The sequence below is a fragment of the Urocitellus parryii genome, chromosome X, assembly GCF_045843805.1.
Source record: "Urocitellus parryii isolate mUroPar1 chromosome X, mUroPar1.hap1, whole genome shotgun sequence".
NCBI lineage: Eukaryota > Metazoa > Chordata > Mammalia > Rodentia > Sciuridae > Urocitellus > Urocitellus parryii.
This window is the reverse complement of record NC_135547.1, coordinates 13416621-13440911: the sequence shown is the minus strand read 5'-3', so window position 1 is coordinate 13440911 and position 24291 is coordinate 13416621. Positions and strand designations below refer to the sequence as shown.

Genomic DNA, 24291 nt, shown 5'->3' with positions numbered 1-24291 from the left:
AGGTTGGAGAAAGACCATACATCACACTACTTCTGATGCACCAGCAGCATCAAGCACACTGATATGCACACAGTAGAGTCATTCCCTTATCAATATTTATTTCCTGATCAGACTGCACATTTCCCCCTTTCATTAGTGCATTAAAGTTGTATATAATTGTTGGGTTCATTTAGACATAATCATCTATGCATGGAATTTGATTTACTCCATTTCCTGACTGGATTTTTAAAAAAGTTTTGGTACTAGGGATAAAACCCAGTGCCTCCCCCATGCTAAGCATATACTCTACCACTGAGGGACACTTCCAGCCTCCTGGCTGGACTTTTATTTATGCAATGATAAGAAATGGTTTTTAAAAAACTTCCATGAATATCTTACCCTCTCCAAATTAGTTGTTACCACAAAATGCCAATTGAAATTATGTAGAAATGGTCAGCCTTGTGAACTATGTGAAAAGAGAAAACTTATTTCCCATCACCAAGTTGTTTCCATATTATTTTGATGTCAAACTGAGACCTTTCCAAAAAATACACTAAAATATCAATCTTATCATACCAAAGTTTATTGATTACACCAAAGAAAAATTCTGTAATGAAAAAGGCAAGTTGCATTGATAAAAGATGGCATCACATTCATTTTAGAAAGCAACATAGATGTAAAAAATTGCTTATGTGAAAAATGTAATATTGCAGTTCCACTTTGCAAGCTGAAAAATGATTTTTGTCAACATTTGCATAAAATCTGAACATTTATATGCTGCCTGTTATTAAAAATTTCATCACTAGATTATGAATTTTGCAAATTTTAGGCTTACATTTATACTGTTGCTGGTGTATATGTGATAGATATGGAATGAATAGTTTCAGTTTAATAGGCAACAACCTCAAACAGTGTACAACAGTTGTGAAAATGATCAGGACATTTTGATAGCTCAAGATTATTCAAATTATAAATATGAGGTCCTGTTATTATATTTCCTCCCCTTCTGTCACAAAATAGGGTGGTCAGATTGTAGGAATACTAGATGGATTATTCCAAATTATTTCATCTGTTAACTTCACACTAGCCATTTTGTAGCTCATTAATAAAAATACCTTTCCAAAAAAAAAAAAAAAAAAAAAGCCAGGTCCTTCTCAAGGGTCTAGGCCACGATCTTATACATCATTGCCATTCTAAATTTGACCTGTAGTGCTCAGTGTAACGTGTAGCTGAGACATGACTCTAAATCTCCTTTACTCTTTCTTGTTGGCAGCAACACATTTTACATGCAACCAATTTTATTTCTACTATGCTGAATATTCTAATTATGCCAACTCTTTAATGGTTCTGGCATTATACAAGCCTACTTTGGCTCTCTTATTTGTATTCACAGTCCCTACAGTTCTTCTGAAAAACTACACAGCAACAACTATAAAAACAACAACAACAAGAACAAGAACAAAACATCAAAAGCTTTCCTGGGTTAGACATTTTAGCTCTTTGGAATAGGCAAAGAATTTAAAGACTTTGTCTTTAGTACATCACCTCAAATACAGGCTACCAGAAAACAGAACACTTAGGCAGTTGTGAATGATATCTAACAAAATACTCAAAAATAATACTGACAGAGGAAAACAAATTAAATAATAAAAGGGATAAGTAATGATGAAATGGTTTCTGATAATTAAAATTATGTCCTTTCTAGAATTTAAAAAAAATACACCTAGACATTAACACAAAATATATGTGGAAGAAAACTACACCTAAACATTAACACAAAATATATGTGCCATATGGACTATGTAAAGATATTGGTAGAGATTGAATCCAGTACTTTTCCAAATCAAGGTACAATCTACGCATTAATAATAGTACAGGCATGCCAGAAAGAAAAAAGGTAGAAATTGATATGAAAATATTTTAAAAGACCATTTTAATTTAGCAGTCAAATCTGAGACCATTTATATCCAAAATGTGTCTGATTTTACCATTGAATAAAGACATTTTATATTTAGTTTTAAGTGAAATCATTAGGAGCCTAAAGCTTCTAAGTCCAGCAAGTTGAGGCCCTAACCAAGATCAATATAACAGTTTAGAATTATACCACTTGCACTGGTCAAATTAGCTATGAGAGAGACACAGAGTCATAGCTCTACAGGCAGAACCAGCTTGGGATGGATGTTTCCTCTCCCCAAATTGGCAAGTTAAAAAAGAAGGTGCTGCATTATATGCATGACTACAACCTCTTTGAAATAAAAAACCATTTAAAATAAGTTGTTCTTTCTAGTCTCTTTACATAAAATGATAAAAGGCTAATGTTTAGAATGGCTTTATTTTTGTATAAAAATGATCTTACCCACTTTGCCTCAGTTTCCAATAAAATTAACATTGGAAAAAATCTGTTTATTCCCTATTTTGAGGGACTACTAAATGACTGAAATGTTTTATGCTTTATTTTCAAGTCTAGTAGCCTTACACCCATAAGTGGTACTTAATTCAGAAAAACAAAAACAAACATTTTTTTCTGTTCTCACAATAACAACCAGAGTCAACACTTCCCACACAAGTGTTCAAGGTATTTTTGGGCAAAGATATTCTACTAAGACACAATTAGCATGTGAGTGAACAGAAAAGATGAACTCTTCCATCTGATGCATCGATACCATCTAGTCCTTCAGTATTCAAGTATTCCTTTTGTTTGAAAAAAAATAATTTAAGATGATCATTCAGCAGGAATGAGAAATGTGATCCAAACAGCCTATGTCTTCTGCCAAGCAAAAAATGTAATACTGTATTTTAGTAAAATCTATTCATTCCCATTGCATGACTTCTACTTTATACTATTGTATTTAAATCCATTCACAAAGTCAATGGGTTAAAAGAGCACCCATTTGGTAGTTAAGATTATTCTAACTAAAGCCAGAATTTTAAGTAAAGAATACTTTCAACTTCATATAATTCTTAACTTAGAACTTTGGCCATAATGGCTAATTATAATAACTATAAATGCTTAGGAGAGTAATTTGGTATTTTAATGGACATTTATTCTGAACCCTAAGACATAAGAGAGTGGTTTAGTTTTTGTTGCATATCGAGTATCCTGAGATGATAACTTTTTTGGTGGTTTCTTCATGTTTTCTTTTTTTAGCTGTAATCACTGTCAATATGCTTGTAGGACAATAACATAGGCAGTTCAAGATTCGGATTCTGAAAAATTTAAAATATACAGTTAAAAGATGTATTTTAATAATTATATAAAACCATCTGTTTAGCATTTTCAAAAATAAATCACATAGTAAATTTTGTTATGCAAGTAAAGCAACTGTCTCAACAAACTGTCAAGTTTTATTCACATGCAGGGGAAAAAAAAAAGCAGTGGCACAATTACCAGATTTTAACCCTGTCTTCATTTGTCAGCTGAGTAGATTCAGGCTTGCTTTTTGCTTTTGGATTGCTCCAGGTTTCTCCTAATAACACTACAGCAGAGTTTTAACATACTTTGATCCCTTCCTGTAGGCTGGAAGCTTCTTGAAAACAGGTACATTTTATTTATCTTTTTATCTCTAGCATCTAGTACAATGTCTGGCACATAGCAGATGCTCAGGAAATGTTGAATGAATGAATGAATGGGTTACTTTTTTTTGGATGTGTGAATTTTGACAGGAACTCTGAAGATATATTCAGTTTTAGGAGAGTTCCGAGAAAAATTTCTTCCTTTACTGAAGGAAACATGCTTCCCCCCCAAACTATTTAAGTTATTTTCCATTTTGGTAGATCATGGGCTATCAGTCAATTGACTCTTCTACTTTTCTTATGTATCATCTTTTTAGAAAATGAACCAAAGAAATTTCTGTAAGGAATCTGTAGATTCTATTCTGTGCTTTATACATCATAAAATTCTATAATTAGAATGGCGTATAATGGACAAACTGATCACTGAATGTATTTCAGGTATATTGAGAAGTAGAAGTCATATACCTAACTTTGATTTTCGACTCAAACTCAAGCTTTTTCAACCTGAGTAGTGAAGGTCTTAAGGAAAATGCTATTTCTTCCCATTTTGGAATATCAAGTCTTGACATGGACATTACAAATCCATTAGAATAGAATATCTTTCATTTCTATTTATGTTCCACGTACTTCAGAACCACTACTTGGTATTCAGGCAGCTCTGTAGGGTCATGGTGACTCTAACTAAATTAAGGTTGCCATTAGCATTGAGAGAATATCAAATGAGTCAGCTGGTTCTCTTACAAACCAACTCAGTGGCTTTTTATCAGCCAAATATTTTACTTGGAGGAGAAATAATGTTACATGAAAATCTATTCCTGGAAGAAATAACTACATTAAAATTAAAACAATTATTAAAAAAAAAAAAAACTTTCCTTGGTTCTGTTAGCCATTGTAGGAGTTAAGGCCCTGGAGAAGCCAAAAGCTGTAGCAGTGTCTGCTACTCAGCCTAGTGCCCCAACCATAGACCAAACTAAAGAAAGCAATCCAGGGGGATACAAAATTAACTGGAAACAGTACAGCTAAAATACATCTTACAGTTTAGGACAAAGCAATCTGGACAAAGGGGTCAAAGACTTTGAAGGTTACTGAGAAACAATTCATCACTGAGGGGAAACACACACGTGAGTCATCACAAAATGGGTAAAAAGATGATGAACACAGCAAAAGGAGTCCACTTCCAAAATAACACTGCAGATGCAGACTGTGGTGAACTGCAGGAGGTAAAAGAACCAATGGATTCAATCCATTAGTTTAATTTTCATTCTTTTCCAGAGGGAGGGAGATTTGATAGCTGATGGAAAAAAATGGGCATCTGAAGTAGACTCAATCATTAGCCTCAAAGTGAACTGACCCAGAATCTTATTCATGATGATCATTAATTTTTTTGTGTGTGTGTGTGAAAGATGGCCCTGCTGTAAGCTGTACAGAGTTGTTTCCAATCTGATATTGTAAGCCTCGTTCATGAATTACTCTAAATTCCCATAGATGGATAAAAGACCTCTAAAGATGTGGGTGCCAAAACCCCTGCAGTGGGAAATGTAGAGTGCACATAAAGAAATCACTCTGATTTCAAGGGCTCATCCTATGGTATTTCAATTCCCCCCAAATATATATTTTGGGGTCAATGAAATAATATGGTATAAAATAAATTTACACATTTTTGGAAATATGAACTGTGAGGCATTTTATATCATTAGGCATGTATCCCCCTGAATGGCTAGGAAAGATTTTACCTCTGAGAGTTGAAACATTTAGCTTGAATAAAACTTGACATTAAAAAAGTTATGATTAGAGTAGACTGGTTCATTAACATGTATTTGGGGATCAGACAGTTACAAGGACATTAAGTGTATACCTGCAAACACACAGACACAGCACATGAAGGTACAAACACATTTGATTATTTTTACAAAATTCTGAGAAAAACATGCAATGCTAAACTGACTTGATATTATACAGATGCAATTTTGGAATACTTATTTTCAATTTTCAAAATTGTCTTTATAAATCAGAATTATATTTCATAATGATTATCAATAAGCATTTTCACATGATGGAACAACCATGACAACTTTCCACTTACAAATTGAATATATTGTATCACTAATTCAGTTTTGAAATATGTCTAAAATTTTCTTAGGGGGTTTAGCAAATTTAAAATATATATTTCCTATATTCCAAGTAATGCATCTTTATATTTTTGCAAAGAATAGTATAAAGTTCACCACACCAACAGCAGAGACAATTTAGAGAGTGATATTTTCATTTTTTCTTTATAATGCTGTTAATCTGTTTCTTTAAAGCCAGCCCACTTGTTTCACACTAGGTACCTGTTACAATATATTAGATTCGTCTGAGAATGTTCGTAAAAGAAGAGGTCTGACTGAAGGTCTGGTGGATAATGAGTCAGATGCCCTTCTACAGCTCAGATTTCTCTGTAATAGTGAGGCAAAGATACTTAAAGCATTTGAAGATTGGTTAACCTACCTTGTGATAAAAATGTAAAAGAAAAAATCATTTCCTATAGACTACACTCTTGTGGCCAAAGGTACAAATGATTAATTACACTACGTAGCAAATGAGTAACATTCAAATGAATACATTTAAAGGCGTAAGAAAGTCTTCAACTCATATTGTTTCTTGTGGAAGAAGTAAATAGACATTAGTAGTATGTGGCAAACTTGGGTTTTTGAAATGGTACTGGTAGGTTATATGGTAAGATGAGTCAATATGGTTTGATTAGTAAACCTTACCATCCTTTTGGTGAACACCTCTGAGAGTTGTGCTGGTGCTGTATGTCAAAGAGAAATTTGTACAAAACATTCCTGTCCTGGTGAAAATACTAGCTTCTACATGCTATGGCTACTACTGTATACCCTGGATCAATGAAACTGTAGATTATAGTCAAAGCTTTTGAAGATTACTTCCTCTTTAGTGAGACAATTTGGAAGGTGAACAAATGATTTTAAAAAATGACAAAATACCGAGTATCAATAGAAGATATAAAAATGAGTCATGAGAAGTAATTTTTCATAAAGAATCAGAAAATGATGTCAGGCAAATGAGAATGCAAGCAAGTTGGTACATTAAGAAAGGAAATCACCTTATTCACTCCAAGAGAAACTGTGATTGCTGGAAGTTTGAGAAAGCATGAAGATAGTAGATGTTCCTGAGGAAGGGAGGCGTTTCGTTACCTTGTTCACAATTGCACAAAAGGTGGAAAATTGCAGTAGAAAAGAGAGAAATGCAGAAACCAAGGGGGAAAAAAAAAGAAAAGAAAAGTAAATATTCTCTTAGATGTAAGACATTTTAAAAGAAACCTTCAGAATTGGAAGCAGAAATGACATGTTAGTTTTGAAGACGTTACTTCCTGAAGTAAAAGTAGAGTTAGAGTTAAGATTAATCTATTATATGTGCCAGCCACTATTTATCTATGTACCAATTTTAAATTATTTTGTTAATGGGAAGGTATTATTTTAAATAAAATATTCTAAAATGTTTCTCATTAAAATAAGGCTTATCTTTAATCATAATTCACTACCCTACATTTGTTCAAAGTTCATTGGTCACAGAGCTATGTCCAGGGTCCATCCTCAATTATCAATCTACCTTGAAGTTACTCTCACCCCTATCCAACTGCACAGATACATTATGAATGGACTGATTGCCCTTGGACAGCTGCAAGTCAAAAACCTCACCACAACTAACATAACGGGAAAACATTTGGTGGTACCATCCTCTCAACTGCCTTGAACTTCCTTTGTTTTAACATAATTTTATTGGTTTTCCCATTTTTCCTTACAGAGATCTCTTTAGAAAGGTAGGTTAAATTTTACCTAGGTGAGATGTTTCCGTCAAAACCCAGAAGTTCAAAATTAATAAACTATCTAGAAAAATCTAATAGGTTATTTTTTCCTTCTAATTTTGTTTCTGAAATTATAAGGAAATATACAGACTTGGTTTTGGCTTTGCCCAAACAAAACAGAAGATGAGTGGTCAGCTATGAGGACAAGTTGAACAACTGTACTGATCAAGATTATCCATAATATCTTCTTAGTGACTAAGGAAAATAGGTTTAGGAAAAGATACCAGCTCAAGTAAAATATGTATCAGACAGAATCTAATGAGAAAAATTTTAAAGACAAATGCTTCCATTTACTCTGTTTTGACACAATTACACTTTTAACTGTTCATATTTTACCTTAAACAAAGAAAGGTAGTTATATATCAGTAACATGCAAATCACCAACTGATAAAACTAGAGAAAAAATATTTTTAGGTTCCAAGAAAAAAAAATTAATTTCTTTTATATTCTATTTTGTGGGCAAAAACCTTGCAGCGAAACTAACATGATACCAAGTCCCCCATCAATGTGTTTAACACATATAAGTCTATTTAAGATCGAAACTTAAGCACACTTGGTGTGCTTAAAAACTTGTATCCAACCATGAAAGATAAAAGTATTCAGAAAAATCACAGCCTTTGAGATAGAAGTCCCCTGCTTTTCTCCTTTGCTAGCAAAGCAATAAACCATCTTTTCCCTGTTTCTCAATTTAAAAAAAAGTATTCTGTGAAACAGAATTTTAGGAGTTTAATATATTAGGTGTTAAGGTTAATTTATAAGAGGAAAAAGGAACTATGAAAGTACAGAAAGCAGTAGAAAGCATGAAAAGAGTATCTAAAGCAACTGGTAGTAGGGTGCGATAAGGATGACAGGAGATAATGAGCTGAAACAGTATGAAATTTCCACATTTCTTTGCAGTCTTCTAGAGACCTTTCACACCAGCTCAATTAGCAGCATGTCAAAGAGGCCAATGGATAAAGGCCCATCTTAACAGCCACGACATTAGGATTCAATTTCATTATTGCCATTATTATTAAAATGATAAATTGTATTCTCTAATATTTCCAAAGTGCTTTCTTGGGGAATTTTGTTCAGAAAGCTGACATTCTTGTTTTCCTGTGTTCTACTCAGAAAGAGCTCACTACACAATGAAATATTTCTTCCTATTTGTGCAGACGTCCCATGTTAGGCATGGTTATGTTCCTAGATCCATTCCCATTTGACCATTCTTCCCATGTTTGGCAGGCAAAGTCAATCCTCTTTCTTCTGGCTGTAGTGGTTTACATGAGAACACATTAAATAAGGACGTGTGGAAATATCAAGTGATATTGGCTAGAAGGTCCAGGTGTATTTCAATAATTTACAGATAGGCAATGACTATGGTTACTTAGATAGAACAACTTTGTGAAATACCAAAAATCCTTAACTTTAAACTACCTTTGAAGTGTTATCTTGCTGTTTCACTGTTCAAAGCTCAATGGTAGTTCCATCACACACTGTCAGTAGCAGTACGGTTATGCAGCTTTGTCACTTTATATGCTAAAGCTCTATGGTTCTTAAAAATGGGATTTTGGGACAAAAATTAACCTCACTGCTGAAACTTCAGCTGAAGGTTATGTCCTGAACTATAATCCTTGGGTTAGCTACTTTTGAAGAAATAATTCTTTTTAAAAAAATATTTTTCAGTTTTCGGTGGACACAACATCTTTATTTTTTATTTTTATGTGGTGCTGAGGATCGAACCCATTGCCCCGTGCATGCCAGGTGAGTGCATTACCGCTTGAGCCACATCCCCAGCCCAAAGATATAATTCTTTATAATGCAAACATCATGACAGATCTTGGCAGTGCTGGAGGCTGCCATTTTTTTATGGAGGCTTCAAAACTTGAATAACTCAAGTTTTGTTATAAAAAGTCATATAATTGATTCTCCTATTCTGTTTTATACCTGCTTCCTGAAAAGAGTTCAATAAGAATGTCCTTTATAACTTGACTAGAGTGACAGCCTTGTTTGATTCATTCCAGAATTACAAGCATCTACTACAGGAGCTAACTCACAGTGGGCCCTCGGGCAATGTATGCTGAATTGAATGGAATTCGACATAAGGCTTATTCTATAATTGTTATAAATGGCTTAGCCTCTTTCTCAAATGCCATAGAGACATTTTCACTATCCATTTCTAAGTCCCGTTTTTAAAGCACTGCCAAGAGCCACATGTGGATAGCTTTGGTACCCCAATTTCCATAAGCATTTCTGGATGTTTACCCAGGATGCCTAATGATTGAAGTCAGGGCTACCTTCTACTCTAGAAAAGGACACAAATCCCATTACAGAGCCTATCAGGATATGAAGAAGAACCAGTATAAGAGAATCATTTGCCTCCCTTTAAAATGGAGCCAATGCCTTAGCAAGGAATACTGAACAAAGTAGGAAGCCCCTCAAAAATGTTAGACTCTTGATCACTAAGCATAAAGACTAATACATTTCAGGGAAAGTAAGATACCCATTTTCCTTTATTTAGAAGTTGGCCTCTCCTTTTTTGATATGGTCAAAAAGGGCATTATGCAAACAGATGTGACTTATCAGAATCTCTGTGGCTGCCATGATTCAGTTGGCCTTTATGCATTCATAGGCAATACAATGCTCTTGCATTTTCTCATGAAAAAAGAGGCAGCACTGCTGAGTGCCCACAACTATTTTGCCTCATACGCAACTCTCAAAATCCCAGAGTCTGAAAAACTATTTAGCCTTTCAGACATAGGATATAAAGAGAGATGTTCATCAGTAGGTGGTTCAACAAATGTTGATTCGTTCAGTGAGCATATGAATGAGTGAATGAATGAATGAATGAATGAATGAAAATTTCCTGGTTCTTGTAACACATTAGCATGCCAAGCTACAGCACAGATACTAGAATTCCTCCGATCATGGATATAACCCATGGTAAATTTGATCTTAAATCCTTGGCAACATTGTATGCTGCTAAATAAAAAGGGCTGCAGCAGTCCCAGAATTTCATACTTTCAACAGAAGTTTGGAATCTGCTGTTTGCATGGAAAGAAACTGTTCTAAGTCTTTATCTGTGATTTCTTAGTAGCATCCCTCCAATGGCCTATATAGATATCACCTCCAGCCAGTGTCTAATTTTTTAAAAAAGAAGACCTAAGTAAGAGGATAAGATGATATGTTAAAAATTTTTGATTTCAGAGATTTTGTACCATCTTTAGAACATGAAGCTGGATGTGAGCCATTATTTAACATAGGTCCATTATCCCAAATAAGAAAAACTTCTAGAAGTACCCCCAAAAGTATATTATAAAATAAGGATAATGAAAGAGCAACTCAGAGATCCTCCTTTACAAATTCTTCATTATACAAATAGGCACTAAACCATTACTGCATTTTTTATTTGGCTTCATGCAAATTGCCACTTACACCAGTCTGGGAGGAACCTGTTGTATTGACCTGTTCAACTGATATTAAGGTATAATCAGATAATGAGAAAACCACTTTTCCATCCTAAAACTAAAAGCCAGGCTGGAGGGAGTTAGCTAGAGGGCTACTAGAAGGATTAAAGAGTGAACTAACATAGTCTTATATAGACTAACATTACTGTGTCCAGTTTCAACCTATAAGGCATACAAAATGAGGGAGTTCAGGGCAATTCTGACCACCTAACTATACAGACTGGCCTTAAATAGAATCAGTGTAGATTACACCACTGACAGTTCCCTTTTAATTGGGGCTGACACTGACTTGTTACATGAAGTTCCTCTTTTGTACTTCTAACCAATGAAGATTTTCCCACTGTATTAATTTTAGATCTTCATGTCTACCTAATGTCAACCACTTGATTCTATCAACAACAACAATAATGCTCCATTATCTATCAGTTTCGTGGCCTGGTTGGCAAATTTGATCAAATACCTTAGGTAGTTATAGCTTAGAATATTTCCTGAAAATACTGTGTTGAGGAGCTATAAGACCTAGGTGATGTCAACATAACAGAAACAGGGTTTTATTATAGCAAAGCTAGCATTGGCAGAAATATGACATATTTGGTCAAAATCTACCAGAAGATTTATTTGCTAGGCTAATCTATCCTTTTCACCTTAAAGGCTTTTTAAAAAAATGTTCAAAAGATATCAGATAATGTGACAGAAGAAAATAATTTCTCATTCCCAATAGGAAATTTGCAATTTAATAGGAAAAAAACACACTCATAAAACAATCTTGAATTTTTATAAGTGTGTTTGGAAGGATAAGGATATAGAAACCATATCCAGGGAATTTTCTTTGGTTTCAGTATACTGCTGGAAAGACAGGGCTAGAAGCAACACAGAGATTAAGCAGCACTATAATTAAAGGAAGGGGAAAGGTTTAAAAGAGGCAAATTGGGATTATCAACTTAAAAATCTACAAACAACCCACAGGGAAATTTCTAAAGTTAAAGCTGAAATGTTGGTGTGGAAATTCCTGGTGGGAAAATTCTGGGATAAATAAAAATGAAACCATGTTTTCCTTTTTAAATTCCATATGGAGCATATGAGATACTCCATATGGATTGCTAAAGGTCACATAGAACACTATTAAGGAATCTACTTACCACCTGCATTGGATAACGAAGTTTTTACTATACTTTTTATGCAGAAGAGGAAATTAAGTGATGAACCTGCAAGGAGGGGTTTAACATGCTGTAACTAATGCAATTCTCTAAATACAGTTTTTAGTTCATGGCAGATATTGAAGCCCCTTCCAAAAATTAGGTTAAATTTTAAACAGTTCTTACCCTGGCACTTCTTCTTTTTACATTCTTTAATACTATCAGGAGAATCTCAGGGAAAAGGCTGATAAATATTAGAAGAATTATGGCCAGCCATGTGGATACAGAAGATAGCATTTGAGCAAATACGAAATACATTCTCTGTTGTTTGAGAAAAGGCCTGGAGTGGAAAGAAAATACATAATGGAAAAACAAATGAGTTCCTGTCAAGTGAAAACAGAAGTTTAATTGAAACTGTCTTTTTTATTTAAAAGATATCTTCCTTATACACATTAATAAAAGAAATTTCTCTAGAATGTCCCCAAAGTGGTAAACATATTTCATTTACCAAATGTTTGGAAAGAAAAGGAATGAGAATCAAAGGGGAAAAATAATAAAATTCATCTGACTTGAAAACAATCAGGCAATCAACTATAAAGCTGCCAACTGGTGAATATTTATGTGCATTAGAAAATGCTTGAGCTTCAAAAATATTCAAGAGAAATGATGGTTAATTTTTATCCTAATAGGCATTTTATTTCCTCAGCTGTCTTATTAATATGAGAATGCATTTATGTTCCTCATTTAGTGCTCTAAAAAAGACATTTAAAAGACATTTTTATACCACTCCCCTTGAAAATCCTATGTAAATACAAAAAGGATTGTAAAGCTTACAGTCTCTCACAAATGAGAGTAATCTGTCATTATCATCTGCAAATGTACATTGGGCAAAAGGTTTCTAGACAGTAAAACACCACTAATAGGTCAGTAAGCCTTGAAATCCAGAAATCCAGAGGACCGACCCCTCATTCTGAAGTTAGACTTCATTCCAATTCATTCACTGAACTGTTAAGTGGCCATTGAGAAGCCTGGTCTCCCTTCTCCTGTCTAGAGCTGAGCCATAGAGAACCTCAACAGGCTAACTTAATTTTGTTCTAATTTGAGGGGGAGGAAGAGGCTGCTTAAGATAAGAATGTACATCATATACTATCTTCGGATTAGGAGCTCTAGGTAGATAACCAGTTGGTCCCATTTACTAGATCACAGATTATATACCGTATGTGCTGAAGGTAAATTGGTTTCTTATTTAAAAACTTACATTTGTGCTCCCTTATACACCACAATAGAAATCAAGCTTTTGGTTCTACATATATAAGGACTAGATTGTGGAATAAAAGTTGGTAGATTAGTGAGGTAGAGAAATTCCTGAGGCCTAAATAGGCCTAAGAGGTTAAACAGGCTTTCTAGGAAAATTCTATCATACAGAAAAAAGACTGTTGCAAAACACCACCCTACTCTTAATTCTACAAAGTGGCCTGAATTAAAATTTTAGGTAATTAAGTGAGCCATACCAAAAGTCCAACAGACAAGTAAGAGCTAGCCATAGGGTGTTCCTTTGCAACATACCCCCGATACTCTGATTAATATCTCTAGATTTTTTTTTCTACTTTGATGTCATCTGTGGGGCTTTGCAGGAAGGATTGGATTTGGGGTTCAGAAATCATCATTCTCACTGCATAACCCCAAAGAGGGTATCTCAGTGCTTCAGGGTAAAACATGTCCTGGGATATTAACTGCAATTAACATTCAGCTGAAGTTTTGCATAATTTCATACAGTAGCATAATATGGCTAGCTCTGTTAAAAGGACAGCATTGCAGGCAACAAAATATAGATTTGTTCCTCCTTTATTCATGGGGAAGAAATCCTAAGACCCCTCTGTAGATGCCAGAAGCCACAGATACTACCAAACTCTCTCTTTCTATATATTATTTTTTCCTAGAATGAATGCCTATGATTAAGTTTAATGTATAAAGTAGGCACAGTAAAAGATTAACAATAATAAAATAAAATAATCATAACAATATACTGTAATAAAAGTGCCAGTATCATTATTCTTGTGTTTTGGGGTCATTATTAAATAAGTAAGGGTTACTTGAATACAAGCATTATGATACCATGAGAGCTGATAGAATAAGTGAGATGGATACTAAGTGAATAATGGGCAGGCAGGTGGTATATACAGCCTGGATACACTGGAAACTCATGTATTTGGCAGAATGGAGCTGGGTGGCATGAGAGTTCATCATATTACTCTGAACAGTGTTCAATTTAAAACTTATGATATTTATTTTTAGAGTTTTCCATTTATGATTTTTGAGCTGTGGTTGACCATAGAAAAACTGAAACCTCAAAAAGTAAACCTGTAGCTGGGAGCCAAGGTGCATGCCTGTAATCCTAGTGGCTGAGGAGGCTGAGGCAGGATGATCATGAGTTCAGAGCCAACCTCAGTAACAGCGAGGTGCTAAGAAACTCAGTAAGACTCTGTCTCTAAATAAAATACAGAATAAGGCTGGGGATGTGACTCAGTGGTTGAGTGCCCCTGAGTTCAATCCCTAGTACCAAGAAAAAAAAAAGTAAACCTGTGGATTAGGAAGAACTACTGTATTTAATTTTTATTAAGTATCACTAATGATTAAACAGGTATGACAATGTCTTAATCACTTAAATGATTTACTTTAATCAATAAGGAATAGTCTGCGGAAAGGATTAGAAACTTGTTAAGGATGCTAGAAACATTTTAATCTTGTGGAAATTTTGCATAATTTTCAGATGTTGATTATACAATTCATAGAATTATGATACTCTAGGCAGATCTACAATTCCATATTGCCTTTGCTTAATCAGCTTTGATTCATTTGTATATTAAAGAAAATAGACTTTCTTCAGTTTTGATGCTCTCAATCATTACCTATAGAGGTGCCAAATATATATACTTTCTGAAGCTTATACTTTCTTAAGTGATTAGGTTGTTCATATTTTCATTTCTTAAGGCTTTTATAAGAAAAGCTTTTCAAAACAGAGTTTAATTAATCCTCAAGGAATATAAACATAGTCTTCACATCTCTGTGATAAAATGTTTTATATGTATATAAGATTTTGCACAAAGCCGTCAAAATATGTAATCTTGGAATCTCATCCCATGACTTACTCCAGCTTTGTTCCTTGTTGCTGGCATCCTTATCAGAAGAAGCCATTGATTAATGGAAACAAATTTGATATTTAAAAAACAAAATATGGGCCTTGGGGAGTAAGGAATGGAGATATAAATACAACTTATTTTCATTCCTTATCCCTCCCCTTATCACAAGTTATGGGTCTATCACTGGACTCATCTGAGGTAGGATACACTCTATTTATCTCTGTCCTATAGAGTACTAAGCACAAAATGGATTCTGAATAAACACACCTTCTGAACTAGGATGAAATAAATGAATTCTGAGGCTAAGCTGTAGAGTCTGCCTACCCCTATCCCAAAATAGTGAGATGATGATTAAGATAAAACTGAGTATTAAGTGGAATACCCTTGAGCACATATGTTGTGACATGAATGACAGGTATAGAGTCAGCACTCATATCTATGGGTTCTGAATCTGGCTTCAAACAACTTTGGATCAAAAATATCTGAAAAATAATGTTTGTCTATACTGAACATATGCAGACTTTTTCCTGTCATTCCCTAAACCATATAGTCTAACAACTATTTACATAGCATTTTCACAGAATTAGGTACTATAAGTCATCTAGAGATGATATAAAGTATATAGGAAGAGATAAATAGGTTATATGCAAATACTGTGCTATTTTAAATATATAAGGGACTTGAGCATCTGAGGATTTTTGTATACACAGGGAGATCCTGGAACCAAACCTCCACAGATACTGAGGGACAACTATACACTTTAAAGAGAAAATAGGGTCCAGATGGATTAACAGTATATAAGGCCAAATTATCAGGCAGAAAATTCAGAGGATTTCTACTGGAGATCACATGGGAGGTCTTGGTAGAAATTAGTTTCACTTCAAAGATTTGGACAGGGTCTACCAAAGGGAAGTCCTTTTTGAGTGACTATGTACTCCATAGACTTGTATTTGAAATTTTACCTGAAATTAGTAGCATTACAAACTGTACCTCTATTCCATTAATATTAAAGACTTGCTATCATATATAATCAAAACTTTAATAAAAGTATAATGTTTACATAATATACATATAGTTATTTATATACTGCTCACAGTTGTATAGCTGCTTACCAAATAATTCCTCCCCAGAAGAATGAGAAAAATACATAAAAGGCTAAAGAACCCCAAATCACAAAGTGATTTATCCATGTCCAGAATCGAGTATCCAAGGCGAGCTGAAAAGATGGAGCACAAGGGATTTTTATGATGAGTACAAATTATACCAGGCAATAAACAATGATATCTGATAACTTGCACACAATATGACAGCTATGACAAAATCTAGCTTTGGCTAGAGATTCAAGAGAAAGTTAAACTAAAAGAATAGAATGCAAGCCTTTCAAAGAACTAAGGTGAGACAGTTGAACACTATACTAACACCTCTCAATTCTACACTGTGAGCACAGAGGTGTGGGTCAAGTCATATAGCTAGTAGGTGTGGGGCTGCATATGCCTCAGAATTGTGTAATGGGTGAGAAATAAAGTAATGGTAGTATCCATGAAGCTGGAGCCCCAAGTCTTCAGGTAGCAGTGGTAAGGGAAATTAATGAGAAAAGGAGGCCTAGTTGGTAGAGACAGGTATGCTATAAAGCAACAGGAGTGGGAAGGGGCTGTTAGGAAGGGGAGACATATTATATAAGGAGTCGTGAAAGCTCAAACAACAGAGTTGTCATTAAATGTAAAGACAACTAGCTGTACGCATTTTACATCATGTAGCAATGGATCATGGGCCTGATTATATTGCATGCCTTTCCAATTGTAAAACCTGTATCTATTCCATTAAATTAACAGAATGTTCAGTTGCTTTGGATTTTAAGTTCTTCATGTTTTTGTGAGGAATGACTGTTTTCAGATTGTAGTATCTAAGGTTTTCAAATATGATCTAAAAACAAAGTATGTTCTGGTCTGCTTGCTTAAAACTTCTGGTTCATATATCCAGAGCATTTATTTCTTGTAGAGGAGGTGGTGTTTCCACTTTGTTACTTGCTGTGACACCATGGCCCTCATCCCTCTGTTACTGTTGCTGTGACACCATGGCCCTCATCCCTCTGTTACTGTTTCTCGTTTGTACACAGGATGTTGATAACATTGTTAAGGCAGTCTCATCTTGAATTCCTACCCTTTCACTCTGCTAGAGAGAATGTCACAATAGTATTCATCCAAAGGAAGAGGAAACGGATATCTTTTGAGTTACACATGAAAGATGCTGCAGTAAGGTTGACTTTAACTATGAAGGGTGCTGGGAAGCCCTGAGGCCATATTCAAGGTGTGGGGGGGTCGATTTAAAATCATGATCCTGAGAAGCATAACAACAAATAACAACCAATATTTGTTAAAATGAGCACACTCAATGTGCCAGATGTCATTCTAAATGCTTTAAATGCATGTATTAGTTGACTCCTAAGAAAGGAAGGTGCTACTTTTGACTCCATTTTACAGAAAAGGACACTGAAGCACAGTAGTGAAGTTACTTGTCCAAGGACACAAAGCTATTAAGCAGCCAAACTGAGATAAATTTTAACATTTCCTTTTAAAGTCAACAATCTAAAAGAAGTGATAAGCAATGTAAACATGTTAGCTATATTAGGTATGAAAAATGAACCAGGATAAAAATTTAGACAAAATGACTAGAGGTCCTATGACAATTATACTTCTCGATGTTGGTTCTGACCACTGGACATGTTCACTTTAAGGTATTTGTTCTTAGACCCTATATAAGGTGTTTATTATTAGAATGATCAAAATAACTTAATTAAGTGTTCAACTATAACAGAGTTCCTACTCACAAGCTTCATGGTTGCATGTAAATATCAATGATTTTGCCAAAATTATCCTTCTGATATGTAATCTTATCTGCTATCTGCTATATGTATTTATGCACTTTTATCACTAACATGGATAAATTTCAGTGGTGAATACGTTTTGTAAAATTTCTTTACTACCAAACCCTTTTTATACATACCATGCTCATGGACACCTATTTAAGTGTTTTAAATATTCAAATTCTTCTTAGGCCAGGGGCTCTTAAATAAAAGTCTCAAATACTTAACATAAAAATATACACACATACACTCAGAAAATCACAGCCTGTTTATATGCCACTAATCATAATGTCTTAAAAACAGCAATTAAGAAACAGATTTTCAACATAAAACAAAATATAGAGGATAGATAATACACTAGAAAAATGGATGACAAATATATAGAAATGCCCAAATCCTCAGCATCATGTATTTTTTAGTAAGCATTCAAAAGGCTGGATAATAAGCAGCAACAAAAATAAAGATCAGGAAACAAAAATGATATTAGAATTAGACCAGACCTTATTACAAAATGGTCTCAATGTACTTGAATAAATAAAAATCTAACCTTCAGAGTTACAGTGAATACTAAGACTGTAAAGACAATAGTCCCAAAAGTCCAGTTTCCGTATACCTGAAAAACATTAAATAATTATATTTATCATAAATATACAAGCCTGTTTTAAAAAATTTAAAAAGTCAACTTTAATCCTGCATGTATCTGACACATATTTTTATATGAATTTTGTTTAAGAAAACAACTCATCAATAAGATCAAGTCACAATGCTGGATTTTCTTGTGCCCTAAATTTTCATGAACAGGTATAACACACCTGTTAGGGTTTATTTCCATTATTCCATGCAGTATGAAACATGGAACTCACTGGTTTGATAAAGACGAGAGAGAGAGAGAGAGAGAGAGAGAGAGAGAGAGAGAGAAAGAAAGAGAGAACAAACCTATTCCATTAACAGTAATATCCATCAAAAAAAGTCATTTAGATGACATATCTCTAAAGAGTTTGATATCAGCCTTTCTTATCTCTAAAGAGTTTGATATTGGCCTTTCTTATAATATCACTAAAGTTCTCACATTAGCAATAATTTGCAGACAAATGGACTCAAATTTTTTTAAATTAGTAATTTTTTGGCTATAAATACTAGAGCTGTCAGCATATGCACATTAAAGAAAAGCAAATACCACGTATAAATCCAAATGATGGCAATGAATGGCACATATGCTTACCAAATGCTGTCAAGATCTGAATGCGTAACATTAAAACAGAAAATGAGATGTAAAAGGTTTTTAAAAAAATAAAAACAAAACCTTAAGGTTAATTGAAGCAAAAAATGGATTCAATCAAATCATACATGGATGTTAATGTTTAGTTGCTGATAGCAGTTCTTACCATTATTGTAATTTTAACAAACACTTAGAAGGATGGTAACATATACAGTAAAACCGTATTACATTGGACTTTGTGAACTCAAAATGGATAATGAATCAGAAAGAGGCTGAGTTGATGCTTCTTGTGTCACTGCTCAGAAAATTTTCTGGGCAAATGAATCGTGTCAACAGGCCTGGAGAGTGGAAAGTATGTGCCTATTTTGGAGCAAATTCTTTTTTTGGTGGGGGTGAGGGGAGAATACTGGGAATGAACTCAGGGGTGCTTACTACTGAGCTACATACCTAGCCCTCTGTATTATTATTTGTTCTAAAAACAAGACAGGGTCTCACTAAGTTGCGGAGGCTGGTTTCGATCCTCCTGCCTTAGCCTCCCAAGCCACTGGGATTATAGGCATGTACCACTGTGTCCAGTGGGAGTAAATTCTTCTTAAGCAGTAGTCATCTATATGTAAATTATGTGCCAAAGAAAAGTGAAAGTCACAGAATCAGTCGTAAAGCTGAAGGGACCTGAGAAATCACAAAACTGATTTGTTCTTATTGACGGGCAAAGTTTACTTGGAAAGCTGATGTAACTTTACTAAGATTTAGCAGGATACTTTCCTTGGCAAGGGCTACATGTATCTACTCTAAAGCAGATCTGCATTTCCCCAACAATTACTTTAGAATTAATAATTTTCATGGATTCATACTAAATTGATTTCTGCTAGTCTAAACTAGAGAGGATTTGCCTAATTTCAAAGTATGATACAAATTCACTGAGTCCATCACTTTTGTAATAGATGTTAATTGTGTAGGTTCCAGACACAGTTATTATACTCTGTAAATTATTTTTGAACCTTACCTTTTGCTTTGCATTATGATTATAAAGAATGACCAAAAGGGGCTGGGGTTGTGGTTCAGTGGTAGAGCTCTCGCCTAGCATATGCAAGGAGCTGGGTTTTATCCTCAGCACCACATAAAAATAAATAAATAAAATAGAGGTATTGTGTCCAACTACAACAACAACAACAACAAAAAATGACCATAAAAGAGGAATACCAGAAATGGGAAAGAAGAACATAGTGAAAGCAGCATGCAAGGCAGTATGCTCAGTTTCCCACTCTGTAGCAGCCATGAAAAAGGCATCCTCTGTCCCCCACAAGTAATTCTCTCCTAGAGTACAGCCAGGGCAAAATCATTCTAATGCAGCTGCTGACTGATATAGTCATTTGTGAGGAAGGCACTGGAAGGACCAGTGTAGCCTTTCTGGGAGAACACTAGGCTCCCAATTAGAAGGAAAGAAAGGAAAGAAAAGAACTCTCTCTCTTCACTGCTTGGTGCAACACTCCACAGATATTGTAGCTATTCCTTCAAATCCAAACTGGGAAGGCCACAAGTGGGGCTTTGTTTTAAAACCTTTCTCATATCAAAGTGCAGGGGTCCAAAGTCTGAAGTTCTAAGAACTCTGTTTACCTAACAAAAATCATAGCCAAGTTAAGCTTCTAGAGGGTTTGTACATAAGCTCTCTAGTTAGCACAAAAAGTGATTTCTTTTTTTTTTTTTTTAGAATTTTTAATATTTATTTTTTAGTTCTCGGTGGACACAACATCTTTATTGGTATGTGGTGCTGAGGATCGAACCCGGGCCGCACGCATGCCAGGCGAGCGCGCTACCGCTTGAGCCACATCCCCAGCCCAAAAAAGTGATTTCTTATTGTAACACTTCCATTACTTTAAAGACATTGTGAAAATAAATATTGTATTTTGAGAAAAATAGTTTTCAAAATGATTATAGCAAGAGTATAAAGACAGAACCAATGCCTAAGGAAAAAAGAAAAGCCATGCTTATAAGTAAAGATGTAATGACATTTCTTTTTTACCTTTCCATTATCTTCTAGGGATGCAGTCTGAAAAAGAAAGTAAGTCCCAAAGAAGAACACTGTCCCTTCAAAGGCAGCCAGAAATGTCCAATACAAGAAGGGGACCAACTGTAGCATAGCATTACCAGAAATTTTCCTATTGAGAAATGGGGGAAAAAAAACAGGTTAATCAATCTCTGTAGGTTGTTTGTTTAAAGATGAAGTGAAACACCAAAGGTGGGCACAGGATTTGATCCTTTTATAATGAAGAGAGCTACCCCAATGGATTAAAAGTTTTTTGGTAAACACCCAGACTAAGCTGAAGGTTGATCCTCATGTAATCACTGCCTGACAACTAAACACTACAGTAAACTGTCAAAGTGCTTCTAAATTTCTGGCTGCCAACAATAATAACATCATCAATAATAATTACCTCACATTTAATGATTTATTTATTATATGCTAAGAACTGGGTTAAATGTTTACATACATATTAACTATTTTTATCCACATAAAAAAAGGGGGGCTGGGGTTGTGGCTCAGTGGTAGAGCACTTGCGTAGCATGTGTAAGGCACTGGGTTTGATCCTCAGCACCCATATAAGTAAATAAAATAAAGGTCCATCAATAACTAATTAAAAAAAAACTATGTGAGATAGGTATTATTATTATTACTTCCATTTGTAAACAATAAGGAGCCTCAGAAACGTGTAACATAATGGTTCCTAAACTTTGATGTAACTTATAATCACCTAGGGATCTTTAAAAGATACTGAAAGTAAAATACTGCATATTCTCATTCATTTGTGAAAGGCAGATGAATGAGAACTATAGTAGAGATCATGAGAGGATAGAAAAGGTTGGGGGAAGGAGGAGAGTGAGAGGGTAGATAACGGGCTCAAAAACACAGAGGGGGAGAAGTAATTCTTTTTTTTTAATATTTAATTTTTAGTTCTCCGCGGACACGGGTCGCACGCATGCCAGGTGAGCGCGCTACCGCTTGAGCCACATCCCCAGCCCCGAGAAGTAATTCTTATGTCCACAACACAGTATGGTAACTAAGTCCCAATTAATTAGCTATTTCACAATAAGTAGAGGAGAAAAGTCTGAAGGGTCCTAGAACAGAGAAATGATAACATTTGAGGAGAGGGAAATGCTAATTACCTGATTTGATCATTATACATTTTATATATATGGATTATAATAACCCCATAAATAATTACAAATACATGTCCATTTGAAAATAAACATTGATGCCTGGCTCCCATTCTCATTATGATTATTTATTTATTTATTTTTGCAGTACTGGGAGCTACATCCCCAGCCCTTTTTATCTTTTATTTTGAGAAAGGGTCTTGCTAAATTGCCAGGATGGCCTTGAACTTGTGATCCTCTGCCTCAGCCCCTGGAGTCACTGGGATTATAGGCATGTACCATCATACTTGGCTTTATTCTTATTTTTGAGACAGGGTCTTACTAAATTGCCCAGACTGGCCTTGAATTTGCTCTCAACCTACCAAATGGCTGGGATTATCAAGCATGCACCACTGTGCCCAACTTTCATTCTGATTTAACTGGCATGATCCTGACCACCAGGATCTTTTTAAAGCTCTCAAAGTAATTCTATTTTATTTTATTTTTGGTAACTCTGGGGATCAAACCCAGGACCTTGTATATGCCAGGCAAATGTTCTACCACTGAACTACATCCCTAGCCCTCCCAAATTAATTCTAATGTGCAGTAGAATCTGGGAATCATTAGTAGGAGCAAGCTAAAGTTCACTCAGTAAGAAACAGAGCTATATATATTGTCATGATCTTAACTGTTACTAAGCTTTCTAACTACAGTTGTTAAAATATTTCTTTTAATCAATTTTCTTCCTTGAAATTTAATCCTTAAATCTTAGTTTTCCATCAAGTAAAATAACATGTTTGAAGCTGTATAATGATGTTTTATAAATGGCAGGTGAACAGATCAAAGTTTAAATCTGTTAAGAAAATAGCACATTCTAGTTGGGCATGGTGGTGCATGACTGTAATCCCAGAAGCTTGGAATGCTAAGGAAGGAGGATAATGAGTTCAAAGTTAGCCTCAGCAACCAAGTAAGGCCCAAGCAACTTAGTGAGATCCTGTCTCTAGTCTCCAAATGAAATTTTAAAAAAGTCTGGGGATGTGGTTAAGCACCCTTGGGTTCAATCTCTAGTACCATACAGAAAAAAAAAAAAAAAAAAAAGCAAGCAAGCAAACAAACAAAACACATTGTAGCTGGGTGCACATGTGCACACCTGATAATCCTAGCAACTCAGGAGGCTGAGGCAGGAGAATCTCAAGTTCAAGGCCAGCCTCAGCAACTTAGCAAGAGCCTGTTTCAAGAATAATCATAAAAAAAGTGGAAGGGGCTATTTTCAGTACAAGTCAGAATGTGAAATAATGCAACTTTTACCTATTACATTTTCCAGGTGCATACAGTAATCTGCAATTCTGCAGGTGCTGTTGCCCTAGAAAAATGTCAGGAGAAAGAAGTGGCCACTTCACAAAAACAAGCTCTCCCCACAGCCAGTAGTCATGTTTCCAAGGCAACCAGGAACCATGGGGAAGGGACCTTCCCTAAAGATCCTTGCAGGGAGTTCCCAGCAACTAACTGCCAACCAATGTGGCTTTTCATAGTCACTAACTTGACTGAGGCAAAGAGGGCAAAAGCAGGAAATGGTTTCTGTCTTTACAGACCATCTGTGGGAGTTACATTACAAACATTGGGAAAAACGGCAGGGATATCATAATATGTAGGAAAGCTGCAGAAGAAACAAATTACACCTGTTCTTTTCACAGAAAATTTATGGTTTATTTTTCACAATTTCTCTTAATATGAAAATATCCAATTATGTATTATTTCACATCAAAGTGTTTGGAAATGCCTGAGTCACTAAATCTACAAAGGTGATATGTATAATATGCTATGTAGTTATTACCATAAAAATTAAGTGGTTCACTAAAAAGAGCATCACATGCAGATAGACCAGTACTTCACGTTCACAAAGGAATAATCAGAGTAACTGAACAATCTACAATCCAGTAATAGGTTGAGAGCACTGTTTGATCAAAGCAGGCACTTACTACTTACAAGTACAAG

General features: G+C 34.9%; 1 protein-coding gene across 2 annotated transcripts in view; it reads right to left on the bottom strand.

Moving 5' to 3' along the window:
* Nucleotides 1–575: 575 nt before the first annotated feature.
* The window catches only part of Atp11c (ATPase phospholipid transporting 11C (ATP11C blood group)), a 184566-nt gene continuing 160850 nt past the window's right edge, over nt 576–24291 (bottom strand). Inside the window, exons 25-29 of one of the 2 annotated variants that reach the window (XM_026392227.2) lie at nt 21185–21320; nt 18490–18555; nt 16192–16295; nt 12126–12279; nt 576–3186 (exon numbers count right to left, since the gene is read on the bottom strand). In XM_026392227.2, the coding sequence (XP_026248012.2) occupies nt 3124–3186; nt 12126–12279; nt 16192–16295; nt 18490–18555; nt 21185–21320 (523 nt within the window). In that variant the 3' untranslated portion in view covers nt 576–3123. Of the gene's footprint in view, nt 3187–12125; nt 12280–16191; nt 16296–18489; nt 18556–21184; nt 21321–24291 lie in introns of those variants that run through there. The other variant, XM_077793779.1, reaches the window with a different exon arrangement.